At 41.7% G+C, this 17,110-nt stretch overlaps 1 protein-coding gene across 2 annotated transcripts in view; it reads right to left on the bottom strand.

Moving 5' to 3' along the window:
• Positions 1-17,110, bottom strand: part of cep72 (centrosomal protein 72) — a 151,462-nt gene that overhangs the window by 104,655 nt on the left and 29,697 nt on the right. For both annotated transcript variants that reach the window (XM_078539453.1, XM_078539452.1), the window contains one exon: positions 5,463-5,571. In XM_078539453.1, coding sequence (XP_078395579.1) covers positions 5,463-5,571 — 109 coding nt within the window. The remainder of the gene's footprint in view (positions 1-5,462; positions 5,572-17,110) is intronic.

Raw genomic sequence — 17,110 nt, forward strand, 5'->3', positions numbered from 1 at the left:
TCCCAGAGAACCACGCCAGGCATTCTAACCACCCCGTCCCAGCACTCACCCGCCACTGTGGCTGCCTATGCTCTGCTTCCAGGGTCGGTGGGCCCAATTCCATCCTGCACCCGCTTCTCCCCACCCTCCTCCCCCCCCAACAACATCCGAGCAAAAATTGTGCATATTGGGGCACATTTTATTAAGGCACATCTGGCAAGTCAGGAAATTTCCCAACTCAACCTGCCTCAGTAGCCAAATTCTGGCCCATAGACTTTGATTGCAGCTCCCAGTTTAGAGTTCTCACCTTTACAGAAAGTTCAAGATGACAGGGACAGAGATCAGGTCTATTAAAATTGACACTGACTGGAGAATCTGGTGCAGCTTGTAGTGGAATTCTAGCTGTACTTACAGGTTGAATATCAGCATATTATTGATTACTAAACAAAAACAGAATTAGCTGGAAAAACTCAGCAGGTCTGGCAGCATCGGCAGAGAAGAAAAAAGTTGACGTTTCGAGTCCTCATGACCCTTCACAGTTCTGTTGAAGGGTCATGAGGACTCGAAACGTCAACTTTTTTCTTCTCCGCCGATGCTGCCAGACCTGCTGAGTTTTTCCAGGTAATTCTGTTTTTGTTTTGGATTTTCAGCATCCGCAGTTTTTTGTTTTTATTATTATTGATTACTACTAATTACAGTTTGGATACTGGGGCATTAACCTCGTCTCTTCTGCCTGTCTCTCCTCGATGCTACACTTTTCCATTTGTCTTTTTCTATTTTTCTTTGAAAGGGAAGTTGTGGGTTTGGTAAGGAGCCATCTACAGCTCCTAGCTGTATTTTGGGAAAGGAGTGACTTGCAGCATTAAATGTGATCCTCAGCAACTCCCTGTGCATCCTCCCCATCACAGGCTTTTCCTCCACAGCCCAACAGGTCCCCTTCCTTTCTATTTTTCAAATAACTCAACTAAATTCCACCCCCTCACATCCAATATTCCGATCTTCTCCTGTTTCAAAATAAGCTAAACCCCTATCCTCTCCTCCCTTTACCTTCTACCCACTCCCACTCCCACTCATTTCCCATAAGGGCAAGTGACAAAAAGCCTGAGACCTCATTTTCAACCCTCTTCCTTCCTCCCCTATCTTTACTTACCCTTTCCTCAAGCAGGATTTGTTTGCTTCTAAAATGCAATTTTCGAAAAGAGATCAAGGGCAGAATTTTGCCCTCGGCGTGCGGGTTCAGCAGGAGCGGGTGGTCGGAAAGCCGACCGCCACCCGCGATTGGCACAGCGATTTCACGCTGGCAGACCAATTAAGGCCCGCCCAGCATGAAACGCAAGCGGCAGTGCTGAACTTCGCGCACGCGCATGAGAGAGCAATGCATAATCTCCCTGAGGCACAGAGCTGTCAACGAGTGTCATTTAACGCTCAAGCGGGTTGGGCGCACGACTGCCTGCCCGCCGAGCGAAAATTGCTGCCCCAAGGTTTTCCGGTCCCAACTGCCGTGGGATCAGGAAGTCCCGCCCGAGGTCCCTATTGCTCGTCCATCAAATTTTCCATCCTGGAAAATCCCAGCTCAAATTACATCAAGGAATGATACCACCTTACTCACTGGTGTTAACAATTACAATGTTCATATGTTCTGTCAATAAAATATACTATAAACCATAGCATGGTAAAGCAGAGACTTCTTACTTTGAACTTTACATTAGTGAGGAAAGATGCTCTCTCAGCTCTTATGCTTTCTCAAGATTGTATTATACGGAAAAGCTGCCTGAGGTGTGTAATCAGAACATTGTGAGCCATTTTCACCTCACACAAAAAACTTCGGAACTTTATCCTCTAGCTTTCCTTCAAATAATTTTGAAAAACAACCAAGCAGATACTACTAGAAAATATAGAAAAATATTCAGCACAGCTGTCAGTGATACTGAAGGGATCCTGGAAAATGAAACACTCCACAAATGCTCAGACTGTACAATCTGAACCAGGTATGAACAGCTAAAGATGCAGATTCACCTGAAATCAGCACAGCATGTTAAATTGATAACTGCTTGCATTTATACAACACGTTTAACATAATAAACCAACACAAGATGTTTTGCATGTATCATCAACAAAATCTGACAGAGTGGAAATCTGTTGGGGGGGGTGCGGTCTGCATCTGTAAGACTGGAGGAGTTAATGGGGACAGGCAGTGGTGAGGCCACAGAGGGATTTGAAACCAAGGATGAGCAATCTAAAAGTAGAGGTGTTGCTTAAACAGGAGAAATTGGTCTTCCAATATTTAATTAGAGGAAATTTCTGCTCTTCCAGTGCTGGATGTCGAACCAACAGTCTAACAGTTTAGAGAGAGTGGAGGAGCCAAGGGAGGTGGAGGATAAGGGGGAGCTGGGTATCCTCAGCATACATGTGAAAATTGATGCTGTGTTTGGTATAATATTACTGTAGAGGCAGCATGGAGATGGGAAATTGGAGGGAGCCAAGGATAGATCCTAGGGTACACACCAGAGGTCACAGTGTGGGAGAGGGAAGAGAAACCATTGCTGGTAATTCCCTGGTTGCAACTGGATAGATAAGAATTGAATTAGACAAGTGCAGTCCCGTCCAACCAGATGGCAGTGGAGAAGCGTTGGAGCAGAATTTTGTGGTCAACCATGTCAAAAGCTGCAGAAAAGTTGAGAAGGATGAGGAAGGATGGTTTACCTTTGTGACAGTCACATAGGACAGCATTTGTGACTTTGGTAAGAGCTGTTTCGGTACTATGGTGGGTGCAAAAATCAGATTCAAATATGAAGCTCTGGAGATAGATTGGTGCAGATCTGTGAGCTAGAACGGGAAGCTAGGTGGTCAGAAGCTTAGCAGGAATAAGGTGTTGTGAATGCGAGACTCTGAGGCAGTTATCCTTTAAGGTGAAATAGAGTGTCCTGAATAGCAGGAAGGTGATCATGCTAATTCTGCCCAGAGACAGGCCCATGTGGTCAGTAACCCAAACTGAGTGAAAATTAAGAGACAGTTTTCACACCTTGCATAAAAGAAGGGCAGCTGCTTTTTCTGGATACAGAGAGTGAAAGAGACAAAACAGCTGCTGCTGTAAACAGCAAAGGAAAAGGCTATTTTTTGTGTTAGCTACCAAGCAGGATGCTGGTGAGAACTGGTTCCCTATTCGAAGAGGTGGGCCTCATGGAGATTTAAGGAACATGGAACCACTGGAGCAGGCTTTGCTACTGGAAATTGGTTCTGGGATACTCAGAAAACTGAATGGAACGATTTTCGAAGAACACTGGAAGACTCACCCTGGTGAGGCGGGAAGAAGGGAGCCTGCTGAAAAGCCGGGAAGAGCTTGGAACTTAATCTTTTAGTCTACATATCCGCTGTGAACGTGGCATAAAGTAAAAAGATGTCATAAAGAATATTTTGTTTGTGTTAGTTAAGGAGGAAGTACCTTTCCTCGAGTTTGGTGTATCAATTGTTTGTTAAGTAATGTTTAGTCTATGTTGATTTTGGTTAGATTGTAACAGTAAAACTCTTAGAAGTGTGAAATCTTGTCTTTCAGTCATTTCCGTTGGTCGCTGGGGAATCTACCCCTTTTTAGAAGTTATCAGTCCATTCAGGGATCATAACAAAGGTCGCGATGAGTGTGGTGACAAGATTAGTTCAGGGAGGGCACAAAGAAATGAGAGGGAAACTAGAAAAATATGTAAATTCAGGGGTAGGACAAGGAGGAACCTTAGAGGGAATTTGTCCTGGTAGGCTAAGGGAAGGAAGGAAAGCAGCAGAGGCAGCTGGCTAGATTGTACTGATCTTTGTAACAAAAAAATCCATGAGCTCTTGCTCCTACTGTTGGAGGTGAGTGGGAGAGACAGGGGTGAGGACGGTTGTTTTAAGAAGACGATCTGTGATGAAGAGATGTTATTCTTGCCTTCCTGAATAATCTGTGAATAATTGACAGTCTTAGCAGGACCTGCTAATGCTTCATGTGACCAGGAATAGGGTAAGGATCGATTTATTAAACTGCTTGGAATAATTGGCACACTTAATATATTATATACAGTGCCTTTTTAATTTGCTTCCATGGTGATGGTAAAGGTTAGGACTATTTGGCTGATACTGGGGACTCCCAAGTTAAGTGTGGGCGGTGTGAGTCGTGAGGAATTAAGAAGGTGGCCAGGTTGTGCAATTACTGGGGGGCTTATTTCCATCTTGACGTGAATTTCTAATGGAACAAAGTTAAAAAATATGACCCAAACAGCAGGAAGTTAGGTTATGTAGACAGGAAGTGCATGCAGATATAAGATTTTAATGTGATAAAAGATTTTTTAAAAACTTGGAAACTGTGTAAGGAATGAAATTTTAAAGGATTTTTCTAAGGAAATATTTTTAATGGAAATTTGTTTATTGAGTACTGTATCAGCTGGCAATCTCAATTAATGTGTACTGAATTTCCGATTGCTCCTGTGTCCCTGGCACAAATTGGAAGGACACTTGCGGAAACAAAATGATTTTACATCCATTAATTTTAATCAGATCTGGGAGTCCAAAACCTGACTCTGGACATGTCAAGGAGGAGACTAACTTGTGGCTGTACAATGGGATGGCATTTTTTGGAGATTGACGTCAATGTATCAATAATCACACTGCATGGCAATTACCTTGTTAAAGACAATCGCGAGTTAAAACAGGTAATGGGCATTGGTTCTCCCATCTAAACAGTATAAATAGATACAGCTGGAACCCTCTTGGTGGAGGCTACTAGGAAGTCTGCAGCACTGGGGAGCTGTCTTCAGAATAAACTAGCCTGAGGTAAAAAAAAAGAGCTTTGTATTCATTCTTCCACCACAAGCACTTATTGTAAATAACAATCAATGCTTCACAAGGACCAATGGCTGTTTGAGTCCCAAGTTCCTGAGTCACTTCCCCCACAAAACTATTATTAGGTCCTGCTCCCTCCAATATTGCCTGATCTCAGAAACCCCTAAGCCTACTAGCCTTTACTGGCCCATGTTCAAATACCCCTTCCTCGGGTCTGTCAGAACCCATTCCTCACTTCCAAATGATCCCTTGAGAGTTCTGAAAGGCTAGACCCTATTCCCAGGGCTCGTTGATACCAAAACTGCACAAATACTCCTACACCCTGAAAACATCCATCACACTGCACACAAAATCCCTCTAATCAATAATAATAGATTACAAGACCTGCTTATCCAGTGTAGTCTCTTCCAATGAACCTTCCTCCATTGAAATGCTGTTTGACAACCAAAGTCCATCCCACTACTGACAGACACAGTCGACATTCTAGTGATTTGAGAGCTGTTCTTGAGAAGTCAGTGTTCCAAGTAATATTACTTGGCATAACACTCCTGTCCAAATTACTGAAAGCAATATAATTGGGAGGTCTGCTAGTATATAAAAATAATATATCTTAATATACCTAAAAGTCAAATAATCCATTTTTTCCATTTATTGTTACCCTATTTTGCTCTCACCTTTCACTTTCCACTCGCTGAGCAGGATAATCATGGAACTCATATGCTTGATCTGTGCTGAAGTGCATCAGTGCTGCTTTGCGCTCGCTGTCTCTGATTGGTCGATCGTCTGTAAGAGAGTGCACTACCATTTAAAAGTAATGGTCAACTATAAAAGTGCAAAAATTATTGACTACACTTATCTAATTAAAAACAGGGTGGAGTTAATCTTTCATAATTGTAGAGAAGCCAGAAAAACACTTATATGTCAAGCCATTTATGAGCCAAGTCATTGCACTGATTTAATTAGCTTGTGTAACATGTGGCCAAACTAAACGTTGCAATTTGTTTTATTAAAGGGGTCAGCAATTGTAGGTTTAGGTACAGAAAGTTATCAGAAGCAAGTCAGCAATAGAGCAGAGGAAGATAGTTATATGGCCTTTGAGATATGGAAACCACAAGACTAGAAAACCCTACCAATGTGCAGAGGTAACCTCCTACCATCAACTGCAGATTCCTCTTGTAGGCACCAAGGGCACTCTCTGACAAAGTGACAGAACCTATTATAACAGGCATTTCCCAGGATGAAGCATGTGCACAGTATAAAATCTTCGAAGTCTCCCATACCTGCTCTAACACTTGCCCCTTTAGCAGTAGTTATTTATTACACAGTGGAGAAGTGAATGAAAATTTCTTGGAACTGGAGGGTAATTTTACCCTGCTGTTGTATCACCAGAACAGCTGACTGCAGTTCTTTGTTTTGGCACCATCTAATGCCAAGGAGTTCCTTTTTCCTTCCAGCACCTGATGAAATTGAAGATCCACAGTGTACTGATGCTCCAAAAATGGTTAGTGTTGACTTCTTCTAATTAAAACCAAAGTTAGGTGTAGATGTGCAATGCTGGCTGGTATCAATCTTTCCCCAAAGGTCGCAGTCATAGAAGCAATATTGCATCACCATGACATGATGGCACTCCTTGATGACAAAAACATCTAGAAACAATGCTCCTGTATGAATTTTCTCATTGTCAACCTGACTTGTCCTGTTTAGATGGAAGATGTTAAAATGAAGAGTGGGAAGGAGATTAATTATGAGCAGTTGAGGTACCACATGCACAGTATGTATCAAATGCCACACTGAATTGAAATAAATTACTTTACAATGTCCAAAGAGAATGAAAATTATTGAAGACACTTGTTGGAGAGACGATGATAAGGGGATGGATAGTGTATAAACAACATACGGCTACCTTCATCAGCAGTTGTCTTACCAAACAGAGGATTTTTAAGAATTCATTCACGGGGTGTGGGCTGCGCTGGCTGGGCCAGCATTTATTGCCCATCCCTAATTGCCCTTGAGGTGGTGGCAGTGAGTTGCCTTCTTGAACCACTGCAGTCCATGTGGTGTAGGAACACCCACAGTGCTGTTAGGAAGGGAGTTCCAGGATTTTGACCCAGCGACAGTGTAGGAACGGCGATATAATTCCAAGTCAGGATCGTCAGTGACTTGGAGGGGAACTTCCAGGTGGTGGTGTTCCCATCTATCTGCTGCCCTTGTCCTTCTAGATGGTATATGTCGTGGGTTTGGAAGGTGCTGTCGAAGGATCCTTGGTGAATTCCTGCAGTGCATCTTGTAAATGGTACACACTGCTGCTACTGTGGTGGAGGGAGTGAATGTTTGTGGATGTGGTGCCAATCAAGTGGGCTGCTTTGTCCTAGCGGTGTCGAGCTTCTTGAGTGTTGTTGGAGCTGCACTCATCCAGGCAAGTGGGGAGTATTCCATCACACTCCTGACTTGTGCCTTGTAGGTGGGGGACAGGCTTTGAGGACTCAGGAGGAGGGTTACTCGTTGCATGAATAATATTACTCCCTTCAAAATGGTCATTGTTGTATCACTCCATGTACTGTATTATCTGTATTTAGCTCATTTTAACAAGCATTTACTGTACCTTAGGAGAATCTCAAATATTCAGCAATTGAACACACTGCAAATGACAGCTGGGTGAATATGTTGAGTAATAGAATTAAATTGGAATGATGCCATTCCAAAACAGGTGACAGCTGAATGCACACATCAGTAAATGGGACTATTACTGGTTAAATCAGGAAGAGCACCCCAATGTAAAGGGGGGAAAATAACAAAACTGTCGCAGCAAAGAAAAATTTTGTGGATGGGTTAAGTGACGTCCAGCAGGACGACTCCAATGAGTAAGATCAAAGGCTGCCAACTGACAATGGCTATTTGCATAAAAGACTTGCATTTATATAGCACCTTTCACCTCAGAACATCTTAAAGCCAATTAAATACTTCTGAACTATAGTCACTGTCATAATGTCAGAAAGAAAATCAGAAGATGGACAAGTAGTATTGAAGTATTGAGAATTGAAGAGCAATACAGCACAAGCCTTGCTGCCTTGCCTTTGAAATTAAAAAACCATTAATGTACTTTTTTTACATCAAAATTGTGTCATTGGTCATATATTTATCTAGCTGTGATTTTAGTGAAGCCAAAATTGTTTATAAAATTTGCAGTGTAGTAAAGCAAAACTGGACACCTTAACATCTCTCACTTATCCAGAAGAAAAATTAGAAAAGTAGCTATTGTATTATGACCTGCAGCATAGTTTTGCCACAAAATAGATGAAAGAGACAATGGTGCATTCTTGTATCTACCTTTGATGCAAATCAGTTTTATACAAGCAACTGTATCAGTAAATTTATAAACTGGTACTTCAATATCCACTGTATCTTCATGTCACAGTAACAGTTCTGATGTCATAAAGACATGTCAATATCAAATCAGTTTAACTGCTTTGTGTTTAAAGTGAAGTTGATTTTTTACTAAAGTGCATCCTCGACCATTAGTTAATTGAATGTTTGTACTCTGATGGGATAAATGGACTAAGTTACGTGCGATTAGTACCAGCTTCCCATTCATGAAGATCTACACAACTCAATAAATTATGACATCATCTTAACATTAAGTGGATCTCTTAATGCTTAGGTGATCGACAAAAGAGAATCTGGTTGTGTGCACTTGCTTTGTCAGGTCCTTTACCGCATCTCCACTACAAACCCCCTATGCTTTAACGATGCAAGCAATTGGATCTTTATCAATCATTCACAATCTTCTGCAAGCCTAGTTGCTTTATACATGCCCTAATCACGTGATCGATTTATTTTCCCCTATTTAATGGAATGGAATGGAGCACTATTTAGCCTCTTGTGGTGGAAAATCTCTCAAGGAAGCTGTGTACTTATCATAGTTCTCATGGTTAAAATTATTATAAAAATTATTCCAAATTATAACAGTTCCAATTATTTCATTGGTAAAGGAAATTGAGCCAAAAAGACCTGAAGTTCTGGGTTTGAGTCCTAGTCTACGTTGATTGCAACTAGCAATGACAAGACCAGCAATACATTTAGATTCAATGTCCCTGGAAAACAGAAGAAACACTGATTAGGACTTGTGAACCTGAATGCTCTCCAATGACACCACCTGGAAAAAGTGTGAATCTCAAGTGAGAACAGAAAGGCACTTTTGCCTGCTTCAAAGGTATAGATGGAACACAGTTTTGGGAACATCAAAGCAGGTGCGGGCCCAGATTTGACCAAAGTACTTCTCTGGAAGCCATTTGTCCGAAGTTTCAGGTAACACCTTAACTTAACTGGACACAGCAGACTGACTTACAAAAAAATTAACTGCCCTTTCCTAAAAATAACTAAAGCAAGTGGGGCAGCTTCATCACCTGCAACCAAGAGCGGGCAGGAATCAACCAGGCAGTTGGATGTCAAATAAGCATGAAGGGAAGTTGAACTCCTTCCAAGGACCTACCCTCATGCAAAACTGTAATTCACAGGTCTCAAAATGACAGATTATTGAAATTTTAGATATTTTAATACATTTACAAACTCTGTTAATCCAGACTAATGTTTTCTACTCCGGACACTTTGGGATGGGTCAAAAAATGGAAATGTTCAAGATGCTGCTCTTAAAAATAGTATATCAAATTGAGTTTTCCAAAAGTTGTCTTGAATCTCTTGACTTTCAGACATATACATCTCCAAAATGCTCTTCAGCTTTTCTGTCAACAGCACTTGTTACCAATCCAAGATCCTGCTTTTTAAATTGCTTTGAGGACAATCCAAAGTGCCTCAGAGAAAAGGGAATCCGTTATCTGGATTGCTGCTTCATTAAAGCCAAGTCGGTCATAATTGTGTTCCAAGTTGTACAACACAATAGAATGAGAACATGGCCCCAGAAAAATTAAAAACATAAAACCCTGTATATCTATCTAGCTACCTTATTAAGAAAAAGGCACCTGTACCTTTTCCAGCAAGCTCACTGGCAAATAGCTCTCAAAAAAGACCTTTAAAAAAAAATATTGGGATGTGGACATCACTGGCAACACCCAACAATTATTGCCAATCCCCAATTGCAATGACTGAATGTCTTGCAGTTAAGAGCCAATCACTTTGGTATAGGATTGAAGCCGCACGTGGGTCAGACCAGGCAATGACAGCAGGTTTCCTTCTTCAAAAGATACTTTTCCAAATGCTGACAACTTCAATTTTTCCAAATCTGATGCTTTTAAGTGATCACTTTGGACGAAGTGTTTGCTTGTTAACATTTTAGAAATCTTATTGGTTGCAACTAGCCAGATTATTCCACATTTGGCCAATATAGGATTTCATGGCAGCTGGCGCTCACCGACACTGAGCATATATTAGGAGCTTTGTAACTGGAAAATTTCAGCTTCATTGGTCAGGGGGAACCAGTGCTTTTTGCCACCTTGGAACTATGCAACTACAACAAGAACTTCAGCACAATGTCAAAGTGTTGTTAAGAGCAGCTTTGATTTATTTTTCCCGTATTGCAAAAAAAAGTTCTTATAAAATGCTTTACCAGGTCAAGAAATGGAAGCTAAATTAATTAATTTCTTTCCATTTATTATGAACTTATATATAGTTATAATGTAATGTATAAAAAGTAAGTGCACATATGGCCTAAGAATCTGTTAACACATGCTTAGCATATCCATTTGCAAGGCCGCCTTCTGTGCTGCAAGATTCTAGATAGGGGCTTGTTTGTTAACTAATAACGGAATTGTATTGTTGTATAATAGTACCTGACAACTACTTTACCTGAAAGCGAACTAACAGACCTGTTGCTTACACAGGAATGTAACAACAACCTGCATTTATATGGTACCTTTAATATAGAAAAGTATCTTGCAATCAGCTATGAGCCAGCCGTGCCTTTTCCCTGTACCCCTGCACATTGTTTCTATTCAGATAATCATCTAAGGCCCTCGAGTGCCTCGACTGAACCTGCCTCCACCAGACTTCCAGGCAGTGCATTCCAGACATGAAACACTTGTTGTGTGAAAAGGTTTTTTCTCACATTACATTTGCTTCTTTTGTGAATCACTTTAAATCTGTGCCCTCTCGTTCTTGGTCCTTTTACGAGCAGGAACAGCTTCTCCCCATCTACTCTGTCCAGCCCCCTCATGATTTTGAACATCTCTATCAAATCTCCTCTTGGCCTCCTTGTCCCCAACGAGAACAGTCCCAACCTCTCCTATCTATCCACGTTACTGAAGCATCTCATCCCTGGAACCACTCTCATAAACCTCTTATGCACTCTCTCCAATACGTTCACATCCTTCCTATAGTGTGGTGCCCAGAACTGTACACAATATTCCAGCTGAGGTCTAAAGTGTGCCTTATATAAATTCAGCATAACCTCCCTGCTCTTGTACTCTATGTCCCTAATAATAAAGCCTGGGATATTTTATGCTTTATTAACTGCTCTCTCCACCTGTCCTGCCACAGTATAAGTTTCATCACATTTCCACTTCTCTTCAGCTCTGAAGAAGGGTCATATGGACTTGAAATGTTTTTCTCGCTCCACAGGTGCTGTCAGACCTGCTGAGTTTTTCCAGCATTTTCTGTTTTTGTTTAAAGTTATGATGAACTTATATAAGACACTGGTTAGACCTCAGCTGGATTATTGTGTACAGTTCTGGGCACCACACTATAGGAAGGATGTGAACGCATTGGAGAGAGTGCATAAGAGGTTTATGAGAATGGTTCCAGGGATGAGACACATCAGTTATGAGGAAAGACTGAATAGCTGGGACTGTTTCCTTGGAGAAGGCTGAGAGGAGACTTGATAGACATTTTCAAAATAATGAGGGACCTGGGCAGAGTAGATTGGGAGAAACTATTCTCACTCATAAGTGGATCGAGAACCAGAGGGCACAGTATTCAAGTGTTTTGCAAAAGAAGCAAGCACAAGGTGAGAAAAAGTTTTTCACACAGCAAATAGTTAGGATTTGGAATGCACTGCCTGGAAGTGTGGTGGAGGTAGGTTCAATTGAGACATTCAAGCAGCATTGTTTCTATTTAGATAATTATCCAATGTTCAGGGTTACGGAGAAAAGGCAGGAGATTTTGAGCACTAAGGTAAAATGCTCAAAGAACCGGTGCAGACACAATGGGCCAAATGGCCTCCTTCTATACCATAACAATTCTGTGATTCTGTGATGGAATATACCTCGACTGTGCTCGAACCAATTCTATTCTTGGACGGTAACCCATTCTTCAGCTACAGATTTTCCTGCCAATCTTTCTTTCCAGTCTATCTGGCCCAGCTCCGTTCTTGTCCCATCAAAGTCAGCTCTTGTCCAGTTAATTATTTGTACTCTGGATTGCCTATCGTCTTTTTCTATCATCATCCTATAATGTACACTACAATGATCACTGTCTCCTAAATGTTCTCCCACTGACATTTGATCTACTTGGCCCACCTCATTTCCAAGAACCAGGACACACAGTGTGTTGTTTCTTGTTGGATTGGACACATACTGCTGTAGAAAGTTCCCCTGAACACAATCTAGGAACTTTTACCCCTCTCCGCCCTTGGCACTACCACTGTCCCAGTCTACATTCAGGTAATTAAAGTCCCCCATTATAAGTGCTCTATAATGCCTGCATCTCTCTGTAATTTCCCTGCAGGTTTGTTCTTCTATGTCCTCCTCACTATTTGGCAGTCTATAGACTACACCGAGCAATGCAATTGCATCCTTTTTGTTCCTTAGTTTTAGCCCAATTGATTCTGTCCTTGAACCCTCTGGGACATCCTCTTTCTCCAGCACTGCAATGCTCTCCTTAACCAATACCGCTACCCCCTCTTCTTTTTCAATCTCTTCTGAGCACCTTGTACCCGGGATTATTTAACACCCAGTTCTGCCCTTCCTTGAGCCAGGTCTCTCTTACCGTCACAACATGACAATCTGCACCTGTAACTCCCTGATCTTATTTACTGTACTTTGTGCTTTCACATACATGTATAGTAATCCTGATTTAGATTTCGTAACTTTCTCCCTTGCCCCGACTTTACCTATTAACTTACCATTCTCTATACTAGTGCTATCTGTCCCTCCCAGTATTTTGTGCACCCTGGTATTCCTCTCTAATATTTTCTCTTGGTTGGCACATCCCTGCCGAGTTAGTTTAAAGACCTCCCAACAGCACTAGCAAAATGCCCCGCAAGGAACTCAATCACAGCTCTGTTCAGGTGCAACCTATCCGGCTTTTACAGGTGCCATCTCCCCCAGCGCCATTCCATGTCCCAAGAATCTAAAGCCTTCCCTCCTGCATCATCTTTCCAGCCACGCATTCATCTGCCTTATCCTCCTTTTATTGTACTCACTGGCGCGTGGCACTGGGAGTAATCTGAAGATTACTACATTTGAGGTCCTGCTTACTAATTTTCTACCTAGCTCCCTAAATTCCAATTGCAAGACTACATCCCCCTTTCTACCTAAGCCATTGGCACCAATGTGGACCACGGCCTCTGGCTGATCACCCTCCCCAGAAGAATGTCTGGCAGCCGCCCTGTGACATCCTTGATCCTGGCACGAGGGAGGCAACATACCATCCTGGAGTCATGTCTACAGCCACAGAAAAGCCTCTCTGTTCCAATAACCAATGAATCCCCTATCACTATAGCTCTTCCTTTCTTCTTGCTCCCCTCCTGTACAGGCAAGCCACTCATGGTGCCACGAACTTGGTTCTGACTGCACACCTCTGAGGAACTTCTGAGCGCCCTCACCAGCTTCCAAAACAGCAAAATGATTTGTGAGTGGGACCCCAGGGGACTCGTGCACTACCTACTTCTCTTGGACTGCCTAGCGGTCACCCATTTCCTCTCTGTCTCCAGGCCCTCTCTGAATGTGCTATCCACGTAGCTCTCAGCCTCACAGATGTGCCACTGTGACTCCAGCCTCTGCTCTGAAATCTGGAGCTCAAGTTTGTGCAGCTGACAGCACTTCCTGCACATGGTCAGCTAGGACACTGGTAGCGTCGATGACTTCGCACATATTACCGGACATGCATTCCACTCGATTGAGCTGCCCTGCCATGTTTTAACTCTACTACCCTTATGTTAACTTTATTTTACTTTGGATTATTTATATTACTTTATTATATTGGCCCTAAATTTCCCTTATTCCTGGTGCTTCTCAATTAGATCCAAGTATAGCAGCTTGTTTAAAAATATTACACTTTTCTAATTTACTCACCAGTTCCTACTTCTTTCTGAGGAAAGGTAGAAAAAGAAAGGAGCACCTCCTCCCTTCTGACCAAACTCCCTCAGTCACAAAACTCCAACTGAAGCACTCGACTGCAGCCAAAAACAGCACTCCAGTGCAGACAAGTCAACACTATAAGTTAGCCTACTTTTATACTCTCTGAAACTAGCATCTAAAAACCTGATTAAGCCAGTTATCTAATTAACTAGTTGCAGCTGCAAGCAGAGGCTGTATAAGCCCTTTTTTGAGGATGGACTAAAACTCACTTTCTTCCAATCCGAACAGCAACTTTTGGTTAATTGCTATATTAAAGTAGATGAGACTTTAAATAGAAATTAACCCTTAAACTCCCTCAGTCACCAAACTCCAACTGAAGGATGCAGCTGCAGCCAAAAGCAGCACTCCAGTGCAGACCACTAGACAGAAGACATTGGTGTGAGTAGGCTATAGGCCCCCTAACAGTAGCTATTCTGTAGAACAGAGAATAAACCAGGAGATAATGAGGGCATGTAAAAAAAGCAATACATTCATCATGGGTGACTTTAATCTTTACATAGATTGGGATAATCAAATTGGCAGAGGTAGCCACGAGCAAGAATTCATAGAGTATATTCGGGACAGTTTCCTAGAACAATATGTTATGGATCCAACTACTGTGGATCAGACTATTTTGGATCTTGTAATGTGTAATGAGGCAGGTTTAATAAATGATCTCAAAGTAAAAGATCCCCTAGGAAACAGTGACCATAACATGGTAGAATTTAGCATTCAGTTTGAGAGTGAGAAACTTAGTTCAGAAACAACTGTGCTAAACTTAAATAAGGGTAATTACAAAGGAATTAGGGTAGGGTTGGCTCGAGTGGCCTGGGAAAGGAATTTAGCAGAAAAGAAGGTTGATGAACAATAACAGACGTTTAAGAAAATAATTCATGACTCACAACAAATATATATCCCAGTGAGGAAGAAGGATTCTAGGAAGGGGATAAACCAACCATGGTTAACCAAGGAGGTTAAGGATAGTATCAAAGTGAAAGAAAAAAAAACATACGGTGTGGCAAAGATTAGTGGTAAGCCAGAGGATTGAGAAAGTTTTAAAGACCAACAAAAGCTGACCAAAAAGTAATAAAGAGGGAGAAAATAAACTTTCAAGGTAAACTAGAAATTAATATAAAAACTGACAGCAAGAGCTTCTTTAACTATATAAAAAGGAAGAGAGAGGCCAAAGTGAACATAGGACCCTTAGAGAATGAGGCTGGGGAAATAATAATGGGGAACTAGGAAATGACAGAGGAGTTGAATAAATACATTGCATCAGTCTTCATGGTAGAAGATACTAATAGCAAACGAAAATTACTAAATAATCAAGAGGCAAAAGGGGGAGAGGAAATAAATAAAATAACTATCACCAAATAAAAAGTACTAGGGAAACTAATGGGGCTAAAGGCCGATAGGTCCCCTGGACCCGATGAGTTGCATCCTAGGATATTAAAGGAAGTATCTCCAGAACTAGTCGATGCACTGGTAGTAATCTTCCAAGAATCCTCAGATTCTGGAAAAGTCCCAGATGATTAGAAAAGTGCCAATGTAATACCCTTAATCAAAAAAGGAGGGAGACAGAAAACAGGTAACTATAGGCCAGTTAGCTTAACATCCACCATTGGAAAAATGTTAGAGTCTATTATAAAGGATGTAATAGCAGAGCATTTAGAAATACATAATAAAATCAAGCAACGTCAGCATGGCTTCATGAAGGGGAAATTTATTTGGATTTCCAAAAGGCATTCGATAAAGTACCGCAGATGAGGTTACTTAATAAGATAAGAGCCCATGGTGTTGGGGTAATATATTAGAGTAGATAGAGGATTGGCAAACAAATAGAGGACAGAGATTTGGAATAAGGGGGGCATTTTCAGGATGGCAACACCTGTACCTAGTGGAGTGCCACAGGGGTCAGTGCTGGAGCCACAATTATTTACAATATATTTTAATGACTTGGATGAGGGAAGTGAATGTACTATAGCCAAGTTTGTGGATGATACAAATAGGTGGGAAGGCACTCACCAAGTCACTCACCATCCTGACTTGGAGATATATCGCCGTTCCTTCACTGTCGCTGGGCCAAAATCCTGGAACTCCCGCCCTAACAGCACTGTGGGTGTACCTACACCACATGGACTGCAGTGGTTCAAGGCAGCAGCTCACCACCACCTTCTCAAGTGCAACTAGGGATGGACAATAAGTGCTGGCCCAGCCAGCAAAGAACTCAACCGTGAATGAATTTAAAAAAGGCAAGTAGTGAGGATGACACAAAGAGTCTAGATAGTGATATTGACAGGTTAAGTGAGTGGGCAAAAACTTGGCAGATGGAATATAATGTGGGAAAATGTGAGGTTCTGCACTTTGGCAGGAAGGATAAAGGAGCTGAATATTATTTAAATGGAGAAAGGCTGCAGAAAGCTGCAGCACAGAGAGATTTAGGGGTCCTCATGCATGAATCGTAAAAAAGCTAGCATACAAATTCTGCAGGTAATAAGGAAGGCAAATAGAATTCACTTTATTTCAAAGGGAATGGAGTATAAAAATAGGGAAATCTTGCTAAAACTTTATAAGGCACTGGTTAGACCCCAGCTAGAATCCCGTGAACAATTTTGGTCCCCCATCTAAGGGTAGATATACTGGCATTGCAGGCAGTCCGGAGAAGGTTCACTAGGTTGATTCCAAGTATAGAAGGATTTTCTTATGAGGAAAGGTTGAGTAGGTTGGGCCTGTGCTCATTGGAGTTTAGAAGAATGAGAGTTGACCTTATTGAAACATAAGTTTCTTAGGGGGCTTGTCAGAGTCAATGCTGAGAGGTTGTTTCCCCTTGTGGGAGAGTCTAGGACCAGAGGGCATAATCTCAGAGTAAAGGGTTGCCCATTTAAGACAGAGATGAGGAGGAATTTCTTCTCTCAGAGGGTAGTGAATCTGTGGAATTATTTACCGCAGAGGGCTGTAGAGGCTGGGTCATTAAGTATATTCAGGGCTGAGAAAAACAGATTTTTAATCAGCATGGGAATCAAGGGTTATGGGAA

Source organism: Cetorhinus maximus, chromosome 3, assembly GCF_964194155.1.
Source record: "Cetorhinus maximus chromosome 3, sCetMax3.hap1.1, whole genome shotgun sequence".
Lineage (NCBI taxonomy): Eukaryota > Metazoa > Chordata > Chondrichthyes > Lamniformes > Cetorhinidae > Cetorhinus > Cetorhinus maximus.